The 21,765-nt window shown below is 39.3% G+C and overlaps 1 protein-coding gene across 1 annotated transcript in view; it reads right to left on the bottom strand.

Annotated features, from left to right (window-relative positions):
* Window positions 1-1,402: 1,402 nt before the first annotated feature.
* LOC128638005 (arylacetamide deacetylase-like 4) overlaps window positions 1,403-21,765 on the bottom strand; it is a 30,692-nt gene continuing 10,329 nt past the window's right edge. Inside the window, exons 2-4 of the mRNA XM_053689888.1 lie at window positions 18,899-19,124; window positions 7,137-7,200; window positions 1,403-2,407 (exon numbers count right to left, since the gene is read on the bottom strand). Of these exons, the coding sequence (XP_053545863.1) occupies window positions 1,633-2,407; window positions 7,137-7,200; window positions 18,899-19,124 (1,065 nt within the window). The 3' untranslated portion in view covers window positions 1,403-1,632. The remainder of the gene's footprint in view (window positions 2,408-7,136; window positions 7,201-18,898; window positions 19,125-21,765) is intronic.

Raw genomic sequence — 21,765 nt, 5'->3', positions numbered from 1 at the left:
TGCCCCGCAAAAGGCCCTTTTAAGGGCTATTTGTAATTTAGTATAGGGTAGGGATTTTTATTATTTTGGGGGGCTTTTTTATTTTATTAGGGGGGTTAGATTAGGTGTAATTAGTTTAAAAAAAATTGTAATTATTTTATTATTTTCTGTAATTTAGTGTTTGTTTTTTTTGTAATTTAGATAATTGTATTTAATTGTATTTAATTGTAGTTAGTTTAGGGAATTAATTTAATTATAGTATAGTGTTAGGTGTTAGTGGAACTTAGGTTTATTTTTATTTTACAGGTAAATTTGTCTTTATTTTAGCTAGGTAGCTATAAAATAGTTAATAACTATTTAATAACTATTGTACCTAGTTAAAATAAATACAAAGTTGCCTGAAAAATAAAAATAAACCATAAGATAGATACAATGTAACTATTAGTTATATTGTAGCTATCAGGGTTTATTTTATAGTTAAGTATTTAGTTTTAAATAGGAATAATTTAGGTAATTAAAGTTATTTTATTTAGATTATTTTAAATTATATTTAAATTAGGGGTGTGTTAGGGTTAGGGTTAGACTTAGGTTTAGGGGTTAATATATTTATTATAGTGGCGGCGACGTTGGTGGCGGCAGATTAGGGGTTAATAAGTGTAGTTAGGTGGCGGCGCTGTTAGAGACGGCAGATTAGGGGTTAATAAAATTTAACTAGTGTTTGCGATGCGGGAGTATGGCGGTTTAGGGGTTAATAACTTTATTTTAGTGGCGGCGACATTGGGGGTGGCAGATTAGGGGTTAATAATTATAATGCAGGTGTCGGCGATGTCGGGGGCGGCAGATTAGGGGTTAATAAGTGTAAGATTAGGGGTGTTTATACTCGGGGTTCATGTTAGGTGTAGACATACATTTTATTTCCCCATAGGAATCAATGGGGCTACGTTAGGAGCTGAACGCTGCTTTTTTGCAGGTGTTAGGTTTTTTTTCAGCTGGCTCTGCCCATTGATTCCTATGGGGAAATCATGCACGAGCACGTTTTGCCAGCTCACCGCTACTGTAAGGGGCGCTGGTATTGAGGTGAGATGTGGAGCAAAATTTTGCTTTTCTCTCACTTTTCTGCGGCTAACGCCGGGTTTTAAAAAAAACGTAATACCAGCGTTATTGTAGGTGAGCGGTGACGGAAAACTGCTCGTTAGCCACGCACAGCTTTACCGACAAAACTCGTAATCTAGGTGAATGTGTTTACTGTCCCTTTAGAATTTTTTTAGGTTTGGGAAGGGATACAGTAATCTTATTTATTTTGAAAATAACAAATTCTGTTTAATTTTTTACAAAACACCAGTATTCTTATAATTTGAAGACTACATTTTTTTTTTTTGTCAGGCCTTGATATTCTGCAAGTTTTATATGACTAACCCATCAATTAAACAACACACATTTATTTCATACTTACATATACAAACACACACAAGACAATTATTTAAAGAAGTGGGCTGATACATTTTTTTAAATGAAAAAGTGTATGATTAGAGAGTTGTTTCAAAGCAGAATGCAAGAATGGGCAAATAGCACCCAGATATATTTGACATCATTCTAATTCCTTTTGTATGCTACAATATATTCAATTTACTATGTTAACCTACAAAAGCAGATTCAGGCCTCTCTTATAAAGCTGACAATATTATCAACTGCTTGCTTTCCTGATGCAAATGTAAGTCTGCCATTGTCAAAAAAACTGACTATACCATGAAACCCATCTTTAACATGGTACCAGGTAACCGAAACTCCATTGTCTTCCAGGCGTTTTTTATATAGTAACCCATCATCGCGAAGCACATCAAACTCGCATGTCAATATGTAGGTCTTTGGAAGAAGGCAAACTATTGAGTCATCAGCCAACAGAGGGGAACATGCTGTATCAAAAACACTTTTGACTACTTCATAGACCTCATCATCATGAGAAGACATAATCTGAGGTTTATAGCCTCTGGCTTTAAATTCATCTGGAATATTATCAGCGCTCAGCCACTTCCTGTACTGAAGTTTCTTATCAACAGGAACATGATCTCCATCTAGCACATCTTCCATAACAGACACATCATTGCCAATATAGTTCAACATGTAGAATGCAGCACGTTCCCTATATAAAACTGGAACAGCACAGTTTTGCTGATATGAGGGCAAATTTAGGTCAAGCATTTGGACTGCTGGGTATATTAATACTTGTGCCAATGGTTTTAAAAGGTCCTTTCGGTGCACAAGAGTTTGACAAACAGCAGCAGTAAGATTACCACCAGCACTGTCACCACCTATGATAATAGAAGAGGAATCAACCCCATACTCTTCAGCTGTCCTTAAAAAATGAATTGCTGCATTAAGGCAATCTTCATACGCTGCTGGGTACCTATGTTCTGGAGTCAGACGATACCTGTAATATTAATATATACATTCTTGTTTAAATTGGAATACAAAATTTATAGTTAATAAAATAATTTATTTGCTACAGTAGAAAAAGGTGGTTTAACACAATTTCAATAATTAAAAAAAAAGAAATGTATATCATACAAATCTATTAATCAGTTAAGGAGATGCTTCACTGGAATGTAGGCAAGCTTTATTACAAATAAAGTGACACTTAAGGAACATTAAAAGGGACATAAAACCTATATGCTAAATCACTTGAAAAGTGATTCAGCATAGCTGTAAAAAAATCTACAAGAAAAAAAAAATCACCTGAACATCTCTATGTAAAAAAACAAGATATTTTACCTCAAGATGTCTTTAGGTCGCAATAGTAAGTACTCTGTAAACAGTTATCATTCAGTTATTGTCAGCTGCATGTTAGAAAAAACATCTTGTGAGATTTCATTGTAAACTTCCTTAAACTGAGAATGAATGTTTAGCAAAGTGTACTGACCAATTGGGATGGGGACAGTTTAAGGAATATTTACTTTACTTACTGGGAAGAATAAGGGTGGGGGTTGTGTTTGGATTCTTATGTCTCACATAGGTATAGCCAGGACAAAAGAAAGGGGAAGGGCAGTTTCAGGTGAGCTGCAACTATCAGTTTCCCTGAATAGGCTAGCTCAGGGATTGCCCAGGAGGGGAAGGGGGGTTAGGGCAGGAGGAAAAGGGATTAACTGCCTATATAAGTGCTTGCATAATGGTTGAGCTCAGAAATAATTATTTACTTTTTCCCTCCCTCCCTCGAAACATCAAAGTCTAGCCCAAGGAAGAGGTCACGTGCAAGAGCGATCACAAGCGACACGGCTAAGGGCAGATGCTGTGGTGTTTCCGCCACTCAGAATAAGACCACCCGTGTAGCGCCCCTTAAGGGTTTTTTCGCCACGAAGCAGGAAATCAGCTACTGGTCTGTCGGTGAGAGCTGGTGGACGGCATAGAAAAGTCATGGTGTATTAACTAGTTATATATTTCTGATGAGGGAAGTGGGCGGCCTGGCACGTGGGTAAGGCGGTAATGGAGGGAGGTGTGTAGGGTACGGGGGTGGGGGGTATTGGTCTGTTGATCAAACCCACAGGCCCTCCTGGTCTGCAGACCTCTCGACCTGTTACTTGCCAAATGACGCCCCTGAGTTGCGCACGGTCACGCTTCTTGGTTACGTGGGGCCGCCCAGTTCTCTTGTGATGCTGTTGCATAGAAATGTGTTATCAATTCAAAATCCTAATTTGATTACGGATATGTTATTATCCTAGAGGTTGAGGATCGCTCATTTATAATTAGATTTGAATTTAATAAAAATGTGACCTTTTCTAACGCCAAATTTGTGTCTGTCATTATTTAATGTATGGTAAAAATGAGCTAAGGTTGGAACTAAGCTGAAGTGGGGGTATTCAGCTAATAGGTATATCTGGGAAGGTAGTTAACGTAATGGGATGTTCCTACTGAGGACATTTTTAGGTAAAATATCTACCTTTTTTAAAATATAGATATTTTCTAGTCAGCTTTTTACAACTTTGCTGAATCACCTTCAAGAGCTTCAACATTTGGGTATCATATTCCTGTAAAGACCTTGTTTGCATCAGAAACTATGCAATTTAATTCATGTGTAATACACTTTTGTCTGTTTATTTTTTAAGAAGAGAAAAAATATGCTGTTTTTTTCATCAGCTCATTTCCTCCTATTGTTTAAGTCACTGTCTACTCATAGAACTTTGTAAATTTGTTTCATTATATTGGTATCCTTTGTTAAAGGGTAAACCTAGGTGGGATCATGATCAGCAATACACTGCTGGGAGCTAGCTGAGCACATGGGTGAGCAAATGACAAAATGGATTTGTGCAGCAACCAATCACCAGCCAGCTCCCAGTGGTAAATTACTACTCCTGAGCGTAACTAGGTTTACTCTTCAACATAGGATACCAAGAAAATAAAGTAAGTTTATTAACACAAGTAAATTAAAAAGTTGTTAAAAATTACATACTTTATCTGAATCATGAAAGTTTAATTTCCCTTTAAATATTTATTCACAATTAAAAGATTATCCATCTTCATTTCACACCAACAGGGGTTGCCACAATGTCACATCCGAAGAATGGATATTGTGTGACCTATACCAAGGGCTTACAAAGAGAGAAGTGCTCTACCAGGAATGAACAACAGCTCAATAGCTTGTTCTATGTCAAGTCACCACCTAGGAGCAGCCTCTTTTAGCCCAGTTCTGCTTTTCTTAAAGGAAAAATTTCCTGAAGCATATCAGTTTGACCCAGCCAAGTAAGGTCAGTCCAGCCCTGAAATACCAGGCAATTCTCCTTTGAACAAGGAACACGACAACCACAGATGATTGTTTTGTCCTCCTATGGGCCTCGTCAGTGAGGTGCAGTAATATTCCTCTAAGCTTCAATGGGCAAGGAATCCATGTCTGGTTTCCCCTATCACCCTTAGGGAGATCTCCCCAGGGTCATTATTCAAATGCATACCAAGGGCTCTCAAACCAGTCCTAACAGGCCAGATTTTCAAGATTACCTTGGAGAAGACCAGGTAAAATAACCATGTTTACAATTCAGCTGATTATTTCCCCTGTGCTCCAGTTCTGATATCCTCAAAATCTTGCCTGTTAGGGATGACTGGAGTTTAAAAACCCTGGCCTGCCACATTCTGGCAGCATAATGTCAATTGTAACAAAATCTCAGTATATGCAAGACCTCCACCCACAATATTGCTGCTGTAGTATTGCTGTTAGAAATATAAAGGGTGTGACAATGAAGACAGATACCAAAGATTGTAGGTGTAACCAACTCTAGCTTTGTGTGTAGTGAGAATCTTTTTCTGCACATAGGTTTTGGATGTAATACATTTTGTTTGTTGTTCTGGTTAATTTAAACAAACAAAAAGTGATCTACAGTATCCCACAAAAGTGAGTACACCCCTCACATTTTTGCAAATATTTTATTATATCTTTTCATGTGACAACACTGAAGAAATGACACTTTACTACAATGTAAAGTAGTGAGTATACAGCCTGTATAACAGTGTAAATTTGCTGTCCAGACCAAAATAACTCAACACACAGCCATTAATGTCTAAACCATTGGCAACAAAAGTGAGTACACCCCTAAGTGAAAATGTCCAAATTGGGCCCAATTAGCCATTTTCCCTCCCCGGTGTCATGTGACTCGTTAGTGTTACAAGGTCTCAGGTGTGAATGGGGAGCAGGTGTGTTAAATTTGGTGTTATCGCTCTCACACTCTCTCATACTGGTCACTGGAAGTTCAACATGGCACCTCATGGCAAAGAACTCTCTGAGGATCTGAAAAAAAGAATTGTTGTTCTACATAAAGATGGCCTAGGCCATAAGAAGATTGGCAAGACCCTGCAACTGAGATGCAGCATGGTGGGCAAGACCATACAACGGTTTTACAGGACAGGTTCCACTCAGAACAGGCCTCGCCATGGTCAACCAAATAGTGCACATGCTCAGCGTCGTATAAAGAGGTTGTCTTTGGGAAATAGACTTATGAGTGCTGCCAGCATTGCTGCAGAGGTTGAAGGGGTTGGGGGGTCAGCCTGTCAGTGCTCAGACCATACACCGCACACTGCATAAATTTGGTCTGCATGGCTGTCGTCCCAGAAGGAAGCCTCTTCTAAAGATGATGCACAAGAAAGCCCGCAAACAGTTTGCTGAAGACAAGCAGACTAAGGACATGGATTACTGGAACCATGTCCTGTGGTCCGATGAGATCAAGATAAACTTATTTTGTTCAGATGGTGTCAAGCATTTGTGGCGGCAACCAGATGAGGAGTTCAAAGACAAGTGTGTCTTCCCTACAGTCAAGCATGGTGGTGGGAGTGTCATGGTCTGGGCCTGCATGAGTGCTGCTGGCACTGGGGAGCTACAGTTCATTGAGGGAACCATAAATGCCAACATGTACTGCGACATACTGAACAGAGCATGATCCCTTCCCTTTGGAGACTTGGCCGCAGGGCAGTATTCCAACATGATAACGACCACTGCCTTGTTAAAGAAGCTGAGGGTAAAGGTGATGGACTGACCAAGCATGTCTCCTTCCTCAAATGGAAGGTGGGGGAGCACAAGGTCTCTAACATCCACCAGCTCTGTGATGTCGTCATGGAGGAGTGGAAGAGGACCTGTGATGCTCTGGTGAACTCCATGCCCAAGAGGGTTAAGGCCATGCTGGAAAATAATGGTGGCTACACAAAATATTGACACTTTGGGCTTATTTTGGACATTTACACTTAGGGGTGTACTCACTTTTGTTGCCAACGGCTTAGACATTAATGGATGTGTGTTGAGTTATTTAAGGGGACAGCAAATTTGCACTGTTATACAGGCTGTACACTCACTACTTTACATTGTAGCAAAGTGTCATTTCTTCAGTGCTGTCACATAAAAAGATCTAAAATATTTACAAAAATGTTAGGGGTCTACTCACTTTGTGGGAGACTGTATATAGCAAAAAACACTGAAATAAGAGGTGGCCAACAGGGGCTTAGAAACAGGCAATCTTAGAGAGATTATAAAGTATATTAATATAACAATGTTTATGCAGAGCTAGGGAATGGGTAGTAAGGGCATTATCTATATTTATTAAACACTTTAAAAAAAAAAGGAGTATACTGTCCCTCTAAATGAATGAATAAATAAATTTAAAAAAACACACAACAACAAGTATACATACCCAACTGAGACAAGAACCAATTCCGATTCCTTTGCTATGTAGCGGCATAAACAGTCATAGGATTCTGAAAAGTATCCACAATGCAAATATTAATATTTTGACTATCACTTCTACTGCACCAAGTGGCACACCATTTAGCACTTTCACTTGTATTAACGCCCACGGGTTAGCTTGCATATTACAAGTTGGAAGTAAAAAGCAGACACACTAACTTCAGGACTTTGGATATTGCCCTACGCTAACTTCTTCTCTCCATGGATATTGCAACTACGCTAACTTCTCCACATAGACTCTAATGGCTTGCTCGGTAACCGGATACCACGTTAAACCTACAGTACTAACCTAAGGGTAGTTATGAATATTTTACATTCCAATGCTCTTCACATAAAAGAATATATATATATATATATATATATATATATATATATATATATATATATATATATATATGTAGACAAAAGATGCACTCACAGGACTTTCACAAGAAAAACAATTTAAATGTTGGAACGTTTTCGGGGTTCACAACCCCTTCATCAGCATGCAAACAAGACATAAGCTGAGACCGGAAGTTGTGATACGTCACTTCCGGTTTACGGCAATAATAGAAAATCAATATGCATTAAAATCGCAAAGCAAAATAACTTAATTGAGCCTAAGTTAATCTTCATGTACATTTTGTGAGGTAAAACTAGACAGTACAAGTGTGCATGAGCTTGTCATGCCATACAATGATCAAGACAATCGTGTAGAGACGGTTGTCATAGTAACAGTAAACAACGCTGCTGAGTGAAAAAGTGTTAGCAGCAATGTGAAATAAAAGGGGGGACACACCATCATAGTATGTGCATAATAAAATAAGATAATATTGAACTAAAAACAATCATTAGTTATACAAGCTTATCACTAATGGATAAAAGTAACATATGAGAATTGTTGCGGAGCTAAAACTAGTAACGCTGTAGCATATTAGTAATAGATACAGAGAGGGTCATATAGAGAATCGTATATGAAAAATCATAAGTGGCACGCTAAAAAGTATCTGCTCGTAAGATAGCCACATTATTAACAGCATTTGATCCAGGAGTGTGAATTTTTGGATACCACTAGTGGCATATGGTTGGATATATGACAAAGGGGTATCCATCAATCTCAGGTCAGGGTGGCAGTATCCATTTATGCATTTATAAATACATGGTGGGGCACATATATCTAAGGTCAGCCTACAATAATGTATAGAATGAGAAACACCTGCGTACAAATTGTGGGCTTACACATGCTTTGTGTGCCCACTCAAGTCCAGCCATGGTGGTCATCAATTTTGGAGTAGACTGTCCAACAAGCAACAGTGATATACCAAGGAGGTATGTGTATTGAAGATGTTCCATTATGCCCACAGGATGGGTGATAGGTGCAAAGACAGGTAATAGAAATAGAAAGGCCAGGCTTCCACTAAAGGAGATGCAAGCAAAATGCTACCACTCCATAGTGCCGTAAGTAACAAGCTCTCCCTCCCCTAAAAGGAAAAGTGAAGCCTGGAACTAAACGGAGCCACAGGGCCCCTAAATCATACCCCCAGTATGTGGCACTACCCATCAGGGTCATACGAGGGTCTTAAAGTCTGGCATGGTGTTCAACCCTCCAGGTTCTATCGTGCCCAATCTAAACATCCACTGGGCCTCACACTTGAGGAGTAGTTTATTCCGGTATCCACCCCGGTACAAGGGTGGTATATGGTCATTCAAAATGCAGCGAATTGAGGAAACAGCGTGGCCTTTGTTGGCACAATGGCGTGCCACAGGCTGTTCAGAATCACCGTGTTTCAATGCAGTTCTTATAGCATGCCGGTGGTTTGCCATGCGCTTGCGTAATGTGCCAGACGTTTTACCCACATAAAAACATGAGCATGGACAAAATAACAAGTACACTACGTTTGTAGTGGTACACGTAATGGAGTGTTTAATAGTGAACCTCCGGTTGGTGTGGGGATGATGGAATGTTCTAGTGCCTACTAAACTGTTGCCAGTGGTGCAACCCAAACACCGATAGGAGCCCTTGATGTTTCGTGTGGTACCAGATGTGTAACATTGTTTCGGGTCCGTTTTCATTAAAAGGTCCTTGAGGTTGGTGCCCCTCTTGAAACCTACCATAGGTTGTAAATGCTGAGTGAATGGTAGTTTCGGGTCAGAGGACATTATGGGCCAATGTTGGTGCAGAATTTGGCCTGTGTTCTTGATTGCTGGAGTAAACCTAGTGGACATGATTAATTTGTTACTCGTGTCCCTCTTGGGTGTAGGTGCAATTAATTCGGTTTGTGTTAATGTAGACACAGCCGCCATGGTATCCTGGATCACTGACACTTTGTAACCTCTGTCACGGAATCTCTCACCCACTCCCAACAACTGGGAGACCCCAGTGGTGGCATTAGAGTTATTGCGCATGGTTCTAATGAACTGGAAGTCGTTTTGTATTATTTTGTGACCAGTGGAACCCCCTTAACTTTGACCTGCTTCACCTACATCTCCAGCGCTTTCTTTTGGGCTTTGTTGCTGTGTGCTAACCTGGTAACATCCACCTTGCTGTGAACTGACTTTTCCTTTGTTGCTTACTATTTATTCACTGCAGTATGTCTACACAACCGATACAGGAGGAAGCCATCCCCACAGATCTGGACACTCAGGTTGAAGATTTAACTTGCCAGATCGTGGCAGCACAGACCGGCACTGTGTCATATACCCCAGATGACGCCATCCGGATTCTATTCGCACCCATCTCCAAAACTATTGGTGAGACCCCAGTTAATTTATATCATAGTCTACTTAAGTTAAAAAAAAAGGTAAGTTGATCTTACATTGCACGGAAGTTATCTGTCAGATTATTATAGGACAGGCCACATCCCACGGGGATTTAGGGTTCACAATGTGCCCACTATTAAGCGAGATAACCCAGAGTTTAGAAAGAAATGGTGTTTCATACTAAACAAGTGTTCTCTGTATTTAATATTACTCGTTATTGAAGAGGTTACAGTAATCCTGAGTAAGGTTAAAATTGAAATACAAACCTTTGAAAACATACACAACACCACACTCACTAGTGATCCTCAAGAAAACTGGCTATCCAAAATTAAATCTCAGATAGACAAATATCAGAGTGATTTAATCACATTCAAAAATAGGAAGCTGGAAACTGTCAATCACGATTACACCCAGGGGAAAGTATATAAATAGTTAACATCCTCACAAGACAATAAAACTAGGAGGAGACAGAGAAACAGACGGGTTCACTTTGACACTGTTGACACTAGTGGGGGTGATTCCACTGACACTGAAAGGAACCCCTCAAACACTTCCTTTACTCCACCTGGTTCACACAGGCACCAAAATCAATTTTCCACCCACGAATCTAGATTACATTCCACACCAAGCCATTTTTTAGGGGTTACTATCCGCTCCTGGGGAGGGGGCGGCATAACAGACCCCATATTAGGTGGGCGGGGCATCAGACACAGACCCCCCAGACACCCACGACAGAGGACATAATCATCAATTTGAGCACACATAACCTTACTGAAAGTGAACGTAAAGTTCTCAACAAAGGGTTATCATTTGTGCCTAGTACGACTATGTCTGAATTTGACCTTAAATTAGACCTGTACAAATTGAACAAATCACTGAAGATTAGGGAATTCTTTCAAAATACCACATCTACCACCTCCAAGTCTCAGGTGGAACTTAAGTGTAAACTGCCAAGTACCTTTGAACCAGTTAACAGCAGTCCGAGTACAAAAACATTTCTCAGACTAGTTACCCAGGATTTGGATACTGCTAGAACTAATTCCCTATGGAAACACAATCTTTCCAGGGATGAACGCAATGCCATTAAGACACTACAGGATGATCCCTCTATTATCATCAGGCCCGCCGATAAGGGCGGGGCCATCGTTAAATTACAGCGACTATAGATCTGACATCCTGGCACAACTGACTGATTCCCTAACTTACACACAGTTACCTAATGACCCCACTAGGATATTTAAATTGCAGCTGGATGGTCTCATCACCTTGGGTTTCGAACAGGGCTTTCTGTCCGAACACATTCGTGATTTTTGTACCACTGTACATCCTAAGATACCCATTTTGTATTCAATCCCGAAGATCCACAAGACCTTGGACCATCCACCAGGCCGCCCCATTGTGTCGGCTAGACACTCATTGACTCAACCTATAGCACAATTTCTGGATGTGTTATTGCAACCAGTGGTGAGGGAAATACGTTCATACATCATAGATACTAACGACTTTATTCGTAAAATACGGACTGTTGACGTCCAGCAGGATGATTTACTTGTCAGCCAGGACGTCAACAGTCTGTATACCATTATCCCCCACTTAGAGGGTCTTAGGGCTGTACAAGAACACATTACAGATAATCCCCTATATGAAGGCCCCCCAGTGGAATACCTATTGTCCTTGATTGAATACTGTTTGTACAAAAACTACTTTCGGTTTGAAAGCAAATTTTATTTGCAAACAGCTGGCACGGCCATGGGTTCCTCCATGGCCCCCTCATACTCCAACATTTATATGTCTCAATTTGAAAATGCACATTTGTGGAATGTTTCCAATCCATCTATTATCTGTTATTACAGATATATAGATTACATTTTCATGGTATGGCGAGGGGGCCTGGAGGAACTCCATGATTGGTTTGGGTTTTACAACACCACTACGAGTAACGTGAGATTTAAAATGACGGCCAACAATCAGTCCATTAAATTCCTTGACTTGACAGTTTTCAAGAATATAGATAGTCTCTGCACTACTTTATATCATAAACATACCGACTGAAACTCTATATTGAGGGCAGGCAGCTGCCATCCCCCAGCCCTTCTGAAAGGTATAGTGAAATCACAGTTCATTAGAACCATGCGCAATAACTCTAATGCCACCACTGGGGTCTCCCAGTTGTTGGGAGTGGGTGAGAGATTCCATGACAGGGGTTACAAAGTGTCAGTGATCCAGGATACCATGGCGGCTGTGTCTACATTAACACAAACCAAATTAATTGCACCTACACCCAAGAGGGACACGAGTAACAAATTAATCATGTCCACTACGTTTACTCCAGCAACCAAGAACACAGGCCAAATTCTGCACCAACATTGGCCCATAATGTCCTCTGACCCGAAACTATCATTCACGCAGCATTTACAACCTATGGTAGGTTTCAAGAGGGGCACCAACCTCAAGGACCTTTTAATGAAAACGGAACCAAAACAATGTTACACATCTGGTACCACACGAAACATCAAGGGCTCCTATCAGTGTTTGGGTTGCACGACTTGCAACGGTTTAGTAGGCATTAGAACATTCCATCATCCCCACACCAACCGGAGGTTCACTATTAAACACTCCATTACGTTTACCACTACACACGTAGTGTACTTGTTATTTTGTCCATGCTCGTGTTTTTATGTGGGTAAAATGCCTGGCACATTACACGAGCGCATGGCAAACCACCGGCATGCTATAAGAACTGCATTGAAACACAGTGATTCTGAACAGCCTGTGGCACGCCATTGTGCCAACAAAGGCCACGCTGTTTCCTCGATTCGCTACATTTTGATTGACCATATACCACCCTTGGACCGGGGTGGAGACCGGAATAAACTACTCCTCAAGTGTGAGGCCCAGTGGATGTTTAGATTGGGCACGATACAACCTGGAGGGTTGAACACCATGCCAGACTTTAAGACCCTCGTATGACCCTGATGGGTAGTGCCACATACTGGGGGTATGATTTAGGGGCACTGTGGCTCCGTTTAGTTCCAGGCTTCACTTTTCCTTTTAGGGGAGGAGGGCTTGTTACTTACAGCACTATGGAGTGGTAGCATTTTGCTCGCATCTCCTTTAGTGAAAGCCTGGCCTTTCTATTTCTATTACCCGCCTTTGCACCTATCACCCATCCTGTGGGCATAATGGAACATCTTCAATACACATACCTCCTTGGTACATCACTGTTGCTTGTTGGACAGTCTACTCCAAAATTGATGCCCACCATGGCTGGACTTGAGTGGGCACACAAAGCATGTGTAAGCCCACAATTTGTACGCAGGTGTTTCTCATTCTATACATTATTGTAGGCTGATCTTAGATATATGTGCTCCACCATGTATTTATAGGTATTGTGTATAAATGGATACTGCCACCCTGACCTGAGATTGATGGATACCCCTTTGTCATATATCCAACCATATGCCACTAGTGGTATCCAAAAATTCACACTCTTGGATCAAATGCTGTTAATAATGTGGCTATCTTACGAGCAGATGCTTTTTAGCGTGCCACTTATGATTCTTCATATACGATTCTCTATATGACCCTCTCTGTATCTATTACTAATATGCTACAGTGTTACTAGTTTTAGCTCTGCAACAATTCTCATATGTTACTTTTATCCATTAGTGATAAGCTTGTATAACTAATGGTTGTTTTTAGTTCAATATTATCTTATTTTATTATGCACATACTATGATGGTGTGTCCCCCCTTTTATTTCACATTGCTGCTAACACTTTTTCACTCAGCAGCATTGTTTACTGTTACTATGACAACCGTCTCTATGATGATTTGTGCACACACATATACACGATTGTCTTGATCATTGTATGGCATGACAAGCTCATGCACACTTGTACTGTCTAGTTTTACCTCACGAAATGTACATGAAGATTAACTTAGGCTCAATTAAGTTATTTTGCTTTGCGATTTTAATGCATATTGATTTTCTATTATTGCCGTAAACCGGAAGTGACGTATCACAACTTCCGGTCTCGGCTTTCACGGTGGAACGCAATATGCGTTCCACACTCGAAATTTTGGCGCACTTTGGAGGGCATAAGGTTTGTGTTTGTTTGTGATTATACACACTATAAAAGGTTTGATTTATGTCTTGTTTGCATGCTGATGAAGGGGTTGTGAACCCCGAAAACGTTCCAACATTAAATTGTTTTTCTTGTGAAAGTCCTGTGAGTGCATCTTTTGTCTACATATGCACTATTATCCTTGCACCCAGGCTGTTGACCATTTGGAGGGCTGAGCTGTAAGTCGTTATATATATATATATATATATATATATACACACACACACACACACACACACACACACATATACATACACACATATACACATACACATACAGTAACAAGGGAGAGCACTCTCACTCAGTACATCAACTGCCAAGGTGCTAGTACAAATAAATATCTGATGAACACAAAACTTGCACTCTCTGGTCTTTTCTTGAAAAAATCCTTTATTGTGAAAGTAGTGACGTTTTGGGTTTCAAAGTATCCCCTTCCTCAGACCTGACTTTGTCCCTGAGACGTCACTACTTTCACAGTAAAGGATTTTTTCAAGAAAAGACCAGAGTGCAAGTTTTGTGTTCAGATATATATATATATATATATATATATATATATATATATACACATATACAAACACACACACACATATATACACATGATCACTGGATGTTGCCCACAGCTGGCAGCCATAAATCCTGGGATATCCAAAAAAGCAGTCAGACACAGGATTTCCTCAATTGCCTTTATTCAGCAAGGAAAGGCTAAATACCAAACGTTTCGGCTCTCGCAGGAGCCTCTCTCAATGAAAGCCAAACAGAATCCAGTCAGAGTGCAGTCCCCTTCCTGTTTTGTATGTCTAGGGTGATTACATGAGTCTCTGAACCCTTGACTTGTTCCCAGTTTGTTTGATTGAGAGCTTGCATTTGTATGCCTGTATTAGGGACCCAGGTTTTGGGAGAGACCTTGACGTGGTACCTGGGCTTGTCCCATTTGGCCAGATGCGGTAACTAACTCGTCCAGATTTGCTTTTAATCTTAGCTGAGAGCTTGCAAGTGAGTGCTGGACTTTCTCTGTGTGTTTATATATACACACACATATATAATATCTATATATAGATATAGTATATTATATTATATGTACACACACACACATACACCTTGTAAAATACCAGATACCTTTTGACCCTTATTTTTTATGAATATTTCTATGAATCATTTTTAAATCAGATGAAGTATATTTTAATATAATTATGTTGTGTCTGGTGCAACTTATTATTTAGCTCTAACCCTTTACACAAGGACTTCAGTCGTGCCAACACAAATTTCGTTTGCGCTTGGGTGGATTCGTTTATTTTCAACTTGTAATGCCTGCGCAAGTTAGCACAGGCGCGATAGTTCATTTATTTGCATTTATCATCGTTCCTCCTCCTTTTTGTTTCCACTTGAAAGTTTTCCTACACCTAGGGCACATGTATTAATCTAAAGTGCCTTTACTAGACTGTTAATTAAAAGGGTCACTGTGCTGTAAAACTAGTTTCCCCTTAACACATTTCCAATAATTTGTCATACTAGCAAGATATTATTAAATGCACATTGCTGTAGGTTTAATTTTGTATTGTATACTTGTGCTACAGCACCGCGTAATTTGGCAGGGATATTTGGCCCCATTCAGGCCATGATAAATCGGCCCCTTGGTTTGCTCATTGAACCTACTACCTATTGTTCTGCGGGGTGAGCCGGGAACAATTTCCTATACATTTAAAAAGGAACATAAAATCCAATTTCTTTCACGATTCAGATAGAGCACACAATTTGAAACTACATTCCAATTATCAAATATTCTTAGTTTTCTTGTTATCCTTTGTTGAAAAGCAAGGATGTAAGCTTAGAAGTGTGCATGTGTCTGCAGCCCTATATGGCAGCAGTTTTGTTAAAATGTTATACATTAGCAGGAGCACTAGATGGCAGCACTATTTCCTGTCATGTAGTGCTTCAGGTACGTGCAAACTACCTACCTAGGTATCTCTTCAACAAAGAATATCATGAGAAGGAAGAAAATTTGATAAAAGAAGTACATTGGAAAGTTTTTTTAAATTGTATTCTCTTTCTGAATAATGAAATAAATATTTGGGGTTTAATGTCCCTTTAATAATATGCACCTGGTAGAAAATGTCTTTGGGAACACATTAAGAAAGAAAAATAAATTACAGCTTATTGGTCTCTGAGGATCCTCCTCTCAATTTGTCCAAGCAATTATGCCATGTTTGTCATTTACATCTGTTCAAAGAAGCACTACTAAAATAGCACATGGTCTAAAAAATAAAACTTACAAAAAATGCACAATGATCTGAACATGAATAGCTTGGAGGAGAGAAGGGAACCTGGCGATATGATAGAGACTTTTAGCCACCAATCAGCAAGCGCTACCCAGGTTCTGAACCAAAAATGGGCTGGCTCCTTAGCTTACATTGCTGCTTTTCCAAATAGATACCAAGAGAACGAAAAAAATGAATAGGAGTAAATTATAAATTTTTTTTAAAATTGCTGCTCTATCTGAACCATGAAAGAAAAAATGTGGGTTTCTTATCCCTTTAATAGTAATAATTGCAATATTATTATTCATCATTTTAAATGGATTTTACCCATATTTCTTTTTTTTTTTACACTACATTTGTGCAGGGTACATTACTTCCTGTCACAGCCCAATAAGGAGGAGGAGGTCTCTACAAAAACGTTTATATAGCCTGATGTCATAAAACATCTGAAATTATTTGCTCATGCTCAGATCAGTCAGAATGTAACCTAATTTTCAAAAATACATTTTTATTTTAAAAAAACAACAACAAGATTATACACAATTGTGTGTGTGTTTTCATTATACTTATGCAACATTGATCATCCATGCTTAAGGCGTTAAATATCCTTACCAGGGACAAAAGTAGTTGTTCCCATTTGTGAACCAGGCAAAGTGTTTGTGTCTTAGGAAGAGGAGCTATCAGTGTCTTAGAAAACATTTGTAATGAAGGTAAATAGAGACAGGGGGAGTATAAAAATTAAAAACAGGCATCTTGGGGATATGGGTGGAAAATAAACTGGCAGTGCCAACAGGTGGCTTAAAAAGAACAGGTAGTTCTATTGAAAGAGTCCCCTTGGGTTTAGGAGATTATAAAAAAGATCTGGGCTAGCACTGATGAAACATAATGTTCTCTTCAGCAGAAAGAGGCACTCAGGAGGAACAAGAGTATACACAATAGTGTGCATGTTTGTATGTTTATAGTATACTTATGAAACTTTGATCTGCACATAGGGGCTCCAATAAGTCTCTATTAAAATGAATGCACATTTATTCATGCCAGGTGATCACTACAATGATCTATTAAATGGTCTATTAAAAGTCATATAGGAACTTTACTTTAAAAGGGGCTTTAAAACAAGTCATCTTAGGTGGTCTTTTTGATAGCCTATTATAAGTGTAATGTGTGTTTAAAAGTGCTTATATTTAGGAGTTTGTAGAGCTTTAGTGAGCGGAGATTGAGGAATCTGAATACTCACTCGCCTCATCCATCCAGCTCCCATAAGCTCTGTTTAGCTGCCTGGATGATAACCACTTGGCCCCCACGGGATGTTTACAGGCACACTGAGCACGTCATCCACATTTGTACCAGGTACAAGTAAGAGTTCCCACTTGTGGACCAGGCAAAGTGTTTGTGTTAGAGCAAGAGCAGTGTCTTGAGGTGCTACAAAGCCTCCATTTGTCTGTTAGAGACAAGGGGGCCGAATTATCAAGCTCCAAATGGAGCTTGATGCCCCTGTTTCGCGCGAGCCTTCAGGCTCGCTGGAAACAGCATTTATGAAGCAGCGGTCTAAAGACTGCTGCTCCATAACTGATCTGCTGCCTCTGAGGCTGCAGACTTCAATCCGCCCGATCCTTTACGATCGGGCTGATTGACACCCCTTGCTAGTGGCCAATTGGCAGATAATCTGCAGGGGGCGGCATTGCACAAGCAGTTCACAGCATATGCTGTCGGCATTTATCGATGCTGTCGGCATTTATCGATGTGCGGCGGACATGATACTTTAATAAATCCACCCCTAGGTGAGTATAAAAATTAAAACAGGCATCTTGGAGATATATGTAAAAAACTTGCAATAGCAACAGCTGGCTTCAAAGGAACATGTAGGTCTCCTGAAATAGCCTCTTTGGATGGCTTATCCATACAAACTGGGTTTAGAGGATTATGACAAGATCTGGGCTACCACTGCTGAAACAGGCTTAATGTTCTCTTCAGTAGAAAGGGACACTCAAGAGAATCCCCTGGAAATGGAAACAGGACTGGCTTGAGCACAAGCCTTGATCCTAATGGGTTTCTAAACTTAAGTTGGAAGTTGCGCAATAAGGAGGCAGTGAGCCAGTCCGCTGCCCTCTATTAATTGTGCAACATGGATCTGAATTAGTTCTCACTGCTCACTTAGAGATAGCACCACCCAGCTGGCCCCATACAAGCTCCAATAGAGGCGGTTCTCAAAACAGCCTCCATGATGGACTGTTGGAAGATGGGTATACAGAACTGAAGACAAAAGTGTCTCCAAAATCTTTCCAAGGCCTGAAAAAGCTGTCCTATATTTCATGATAAAAAATAAAAAAATAGGAGAAATAAGAATAAGAGAGCCAGTAAAGTTTGTGGAGACTCAGAGGTGTGGCTTTGGTATTTTCTCAAGGACTGGGGTGTTACACAATATCCCCTTTGAAGACATTATTAGATGGCTGAATATTATTATTCTTTCATAGTTTAAATTTCGGAACTTTAATGCTGAGTTTGATATTACTTTTTAGGGTAGTATAGTCTAGTTACATTTCTGGAAAAAAAAAATGTAAGTAAGCTAGATAAAAGTGAGTCTCTTACCAATGCTTCCAAACATCCATCCTCCTCCATGAAAGAATAAGAATCCTTTCCTGCCACCAGCACATGGGGTTTTTGGCTGGTAAAGTCGCACAGGAATGCCATCAAATTTTAAGTCTTTAATGAAAAGTTTAGGATCCTCTCCTAGATTTGGATTCAACAGTTTTTCCCGGACGTATCGAGTAAAACCAATCTGATTGCAAATTCCAAAGTTTTGTAATATCTTTCCCTGAAATTTTAGAAAAGAAAAAAAAAAAGATGAATATGTTAAGTGTTTGGTAAATAATAATACTTTAAAAATAATAATAATAATAATAATAATAATAATAATAATAATCCAACACTATGTGTTCAAGGCATTTAGTGAATACTAAAGTGAATTAAAAACAGGGGCAATTTCACTCATGAAAGTTTACATTTCACCCGTTTTGTTAAAATACTTAGCTTTTCTTCTTGAAGCCATTTTCTTTCATGATTCAGATAAAGAATACAATTTTAAACAATTTACTTCTATTATCAAATTTTCTTCGTTCTTTTTGTATGTTTTTGAAAAGCATGGACGTATGCTAAGGAGCCGTCCCATTTCTGGAGCACTAAATGGGAGCAGTTTTGCAACAATATTATCCATTTTCAAAAGCACTAGATGGCTGTGCTATTTCTGCCATGCACACACACATACACACACATATACATATATACACACACACCAATTGCCATTGGCTCACCCATGTGTTCAGTTAGAAACCAGTAGTGCATTACTGCTCCTTCAACAAATTATATCAAGAGAATGAAACAGATTAGATAATAGAAGTAAATTAGGAAGCTCTTTAAAATTGTATTCTCTATCTAAAACATGAAAGAAAATCTTGGGGTTTCATGTCCTTTTAAAGGGCTATTTGTAGTAGTAATCCACGTGTCACAAGTAACAGTTAGGGACAGCGATGCAGCTATAAGTCCTAATCATTTCTTCTTCCACAAACACAGCCAGGGCACTTTCCTGGGTGCTAGGAGCCATTTATAAGGCACTTCTGGCAGCCATGTTTATCAAACCTAAGTTATTAGACATTTTTTAATCATAGTAATAGTATTCTCTTGGTTCCGAAGATGCACATAATGTATGAATCCATTATTAGAAGTCACTGATGCCTCTGAGGATCATTTTTACTGAGAAACACCTAAAGATTGCAGTGAGTTACTGTTGGGGGATTTCATTTTTCTTACTGTTAAATATAAATTGTAGTCCTAGGACTTTTCTTTTGTTTTTTACTTTTACATAAGGGTCCTCTCTGTGCTGGTATTTAACCCTTAAATATCTAAACTCAGCTGAAATTAATATAGGAGTTCAAATTTCCATTGTCAATAACATTATTTCTGCGTGCATACATTTACTTCATATTGACTGACATTATACTTGTCAGTGAATATCTATTAGAATACTGGAAAAATGTTGTACCCTTTAAATCAAACAGACAACTATTGCGGGCGCCTGTAAGGCAGGTCCTAACAAACTATAGGAATGAAAGTCTGTAGGAAGTACACATTTAATAATTTACATAAACATACAAAGTTAAAAGCAATCAGCTCAAATGTTCTATAGTTATAAATAAAAGTCAATATCTTTGCTGCAGTCAGAGATTCAAACACCAAAATGGCTAATATATATGTAAATGCTACCCAGGTTTAAAAACGGAGGTGATCCGGATGAAAAAAGAAGCTACCGCAAAACCGAAGCAATAAACAGTTGCGGTTAACACTAATATTGTCTGATGGACAATGTCACAAACTTTCAAAACGTCTTGAAGAAATAAACAACAAGGCAATGCCTTATGATGACTCCGGACCTTCGGGTATTTGTATCCTTTAAGGTAAGATCCAGTGTTTTTTCAGGTCTGGAACTCCCAAAATAGTTGAACAGAAGCAAGCCACCAAGCTCCACTCCTATGCGATTCCTGGTGTTAATTTTAAGCAACTTTCGAATTTACTCCTATTATCATTTTTTATTTATTTGAAAAGCAGGAATGTAAGCTTAGGAGCCGGCCAATTTTTGGTTCAGCACCTGGATTGCGCTTGCTGATTTGTGGCTACATTTAGCCACCAATCAGCAAGTGCTATCCAGGGTGCTAAATCAAAAATGGGCTGGCTCCTTATTGACAACTTTACTGTCTGCACGGCTTTGCAATAAAGTGTGTAATGCTGTCCTCTTCTCCTACAAGAGAAGAGAGTCTGTCAATTGTGATTTCAATCCATCACCTCAGAGGTCAAATGACAGCTGCTTCTTAAATTGTAGGAAGCAGGCCGTGCAAGGGCTCAAAAGCAGCTTACGCTGCTTAGTTCATGGAGCCCTTAACCTCTTAGTGACCAGACCGTTTTTCAATTTTCTTAAAGGACCAGTCAACAAAACAGGGCACCATTACAAATCAATTCTGCCTAAAAAAATAATTATGTTGAGCTGTACCTTTTAAATTAACTGCAAGCAGGCTCCATAAACGATTGTTTTAAACTTTTTGCTGCTTTCCCTGTCCTCCATGGTCACATGGATGTGGTTCACAAATGGAAAATGCATATACGTTTATGCATTTTCCTTTCAATGCGCATGCAAAACCGGTAGTGGCAAAAACCGGAAGTGCCGAAACCGGAAGTGGTGTGACGTCATGCATCACCAGCACATCAGGACCATGCTTCTTTGGTGAAGCAGTGCACATAAAAGCTTGTGCACTGTCACCACTGTAATTTGGTGCTGCTCTAGATCCTATTACACTTAGATGTGGAATAGAAATAAATAATTTAATCAAGGCAATTAATAAAAAAATAAATAAAACTAAAATGATAGCAATTAATAATAATGCAAAGTAACTGCACATCCTTTGTTG

This window comes from Bombina bombina, chromosome 8 (assembly GCF_027579735.1).
Source record: "Bombina bombina isolate aBomBom1 chromosome 8, aBomBom1.pri, whole genome shotgun sequence".
Lineage (NCBI taxonomy): Eukaryota > Metazoa > Chordata > Amphibia > Anura > Bombinatoridae > Bombina > Bombina bombina.
The sequence above is the reverse complement of the archived record's forward strand: the minus strand, read 5'-3'. Positions and strand labels throughout refer to the sequence as shown.